Below are 1,911 nucleotides of genomic sequence, written 5' to 3'. Positions count from 1 at the left end.
TTCAGAAACATGTCAAGCACTCACGTTCACATAATTAAGTCTTTGGAAAATGAGATGAATTAAACAAATTTTGGTTAATTAAAAAAAAAAGAGTTTAGATTTATCACAACCGTGATGGGAAGCCTTTCTAAAGAGGGTAGCAATGTGATCTGCCGTATCTGATTCACTGTGGAAAGGAGTTTCCAGTAGAACAAGAGTGAAAGAACTAAGACCGCAAATTAAGGTTATTATGTTATCTGAGCCCTGGTGGCTCAGTGACTAAACTGCTCAGCTAAAAACCAAAAAATCAGCGCTTAGACCCATCAGGCACTCCATGGGAGGAAAATGAAGCAGTATTGCTTCCATAAAGACTTACAGCCTTGAAAAACCAATAAGACAGTCTACTCTGCCTGATCAGGCTGTTATGATTTGGATGTACAAGAAGGCAGATGATAGTGGGTTGGGATTGTTGACTGTGGCTTCCTACGTAAGAAACAAGGATGCCTTGGATGGATATAAGGTTGAAAATGAAGGTGCAAGAAGTCAGATTGGGGAAGTCTGGGTGCTTTCTCTCCCTTGGTTTGTGCATTGGGGCTGGGGAATAAGAATATACATACCAAAACACTTGCCAATTCAACATTTTTTACCTGTATAACTCACTAACACTGTTTACCATTTTCATGTTGTGCAACCATCATCACTATCATTTTCTTATTCTATCGCCATTAACATAAACTCAGCTCCCATGAACAATAATTCCCCCTCCCCCCTCAATTAATAAACTTTGGTTTCTACATGCTTGCCTATAAAAGAAACCATACCGTCCTTTTGAGACTGACTTATTTCACTCAGCATAGTGCTTTAAGGTTCTTTCACGTATTAGCACTTCAAAGTGTTACAGTGGACAATGGTGTACAAATTTCTACTGAATTTTTACTTTCAGATATTTTGGCTATACACCTAGATTTAGGATTGCTGAGTCAGCCATGTGGCAGCTCTATGTTCAACCTTTTGAGGAACCAGCCACTTTTTCCATAACAACTGTATTATTTTGCATTTCTACCAGCGAGCAGTAAATAAAAACTCCAATTTCCCCACATCCTTATCAGTACCTGTTACTTCCCATTTTCTTTTTTTTTTTTTGTATCATAGTCACTCTAGTAGAGATAGGTAATGCCCCATTTTGGTTTTGACTGAATCTCAGATGTCAGGAGTTTTGACAGTAGTAGTACTTGAAGGACTTATTGATAAGTTGAATAAGGAAGACTGAAGAAAAACTGATGCCTTTGAACTATGGTTTTGGAAAATAATATTGAATACACCATGGAGTGCCAGAAGAAAGAACAGATCTGTCTTGAAAGAAGTATGACCACAATGCTGATTAGAAGTTAGGATGTTGTCAGGAGGGACCAGGTCCTGAAAAAGGGCAACATGCTTGGTAGAGGGTCAAGAAAAACAGAGGAAGCCCATCAAGGAGATGAACTGATACAGTGGTTACAGCAATGAGCTCAAACAAAGCAAAAATTAGGAGGATGGCACGGAATTGGGACAGTGATTGATTCTGTTGTTTTCCCATTGCTATAAATCACAATGGGGCCGAATGACCTAACAATGTGTATTTAAGGCACCCAAAGTGACTTAATCTTTCTATGCTTGCTGCTTTGTAAAATCTAGCTATAGGGTCCAAGAAGTATAATAGCCATCTCTCAGAGAAAGAAGGTTGATGAATTAAGAAAGAATAAGTAAACACAAAAGTCAGGAAAGTACTAATGTAAAAAAAATTATCATCACTGGGTATGCCTCCTTCAGTTTTCCTAAGTGCAAATTCAAAGTTAAAACGAAATGAAAGGTTGAGAAAGATATCCCATTCATGATGGATGTGGACATTTTTCTTAAAAGTCTAAATCATTTGAATTTTTTGAAGGAAAAAAT

At 37.7% G+C, this 1,911-nt stretch overlaps 1 protein-coding gene across 1 annotated transcript in view; it reads right to left on the bottom strand.

The window, feature by feature from the left end:
• The window catches only part of TXNDC16 (thioredoxin domain containing 16), a 95,344-nt gene that overhangs the window by 77,130 nt on the left and 16,303 nt on the right, over positions 1 to 1,911 (bottom strand). Inside the window, exon 4 of the mRNA XM_030884875.2 lies at positions 467 to 573. Coding sequence (XP_030740735.1) covers positions 467 to 573 — 107 coding nt within the window. The remainder of the gene's footprint in view (positions 1 to 466; positions 574 to 1,911) is intronic.

The sequence above is a fragment of the Echinops telfairi genome, unplaced genomic scaffold, assembly GCF_000313985.2.
Source record: "Echinops telfairi isolate 266 unplaced genomic scaffold, ASM31398v2 ScPeMD7_18;HRSCAF=68, whole genome shotgun sequence".
In the NCBI taxonomy this organism is placed as follows: Eukaryota; Metazoa; Chordata; class Mammalia; order Afrosoricida; family Tenrecidae; genus Echinops; species Echinops telfairi.
Note: the sequence above shows the minus strand (reverse complement) of the source record. Positions and strands in the feature narration are given on the sequence as shown.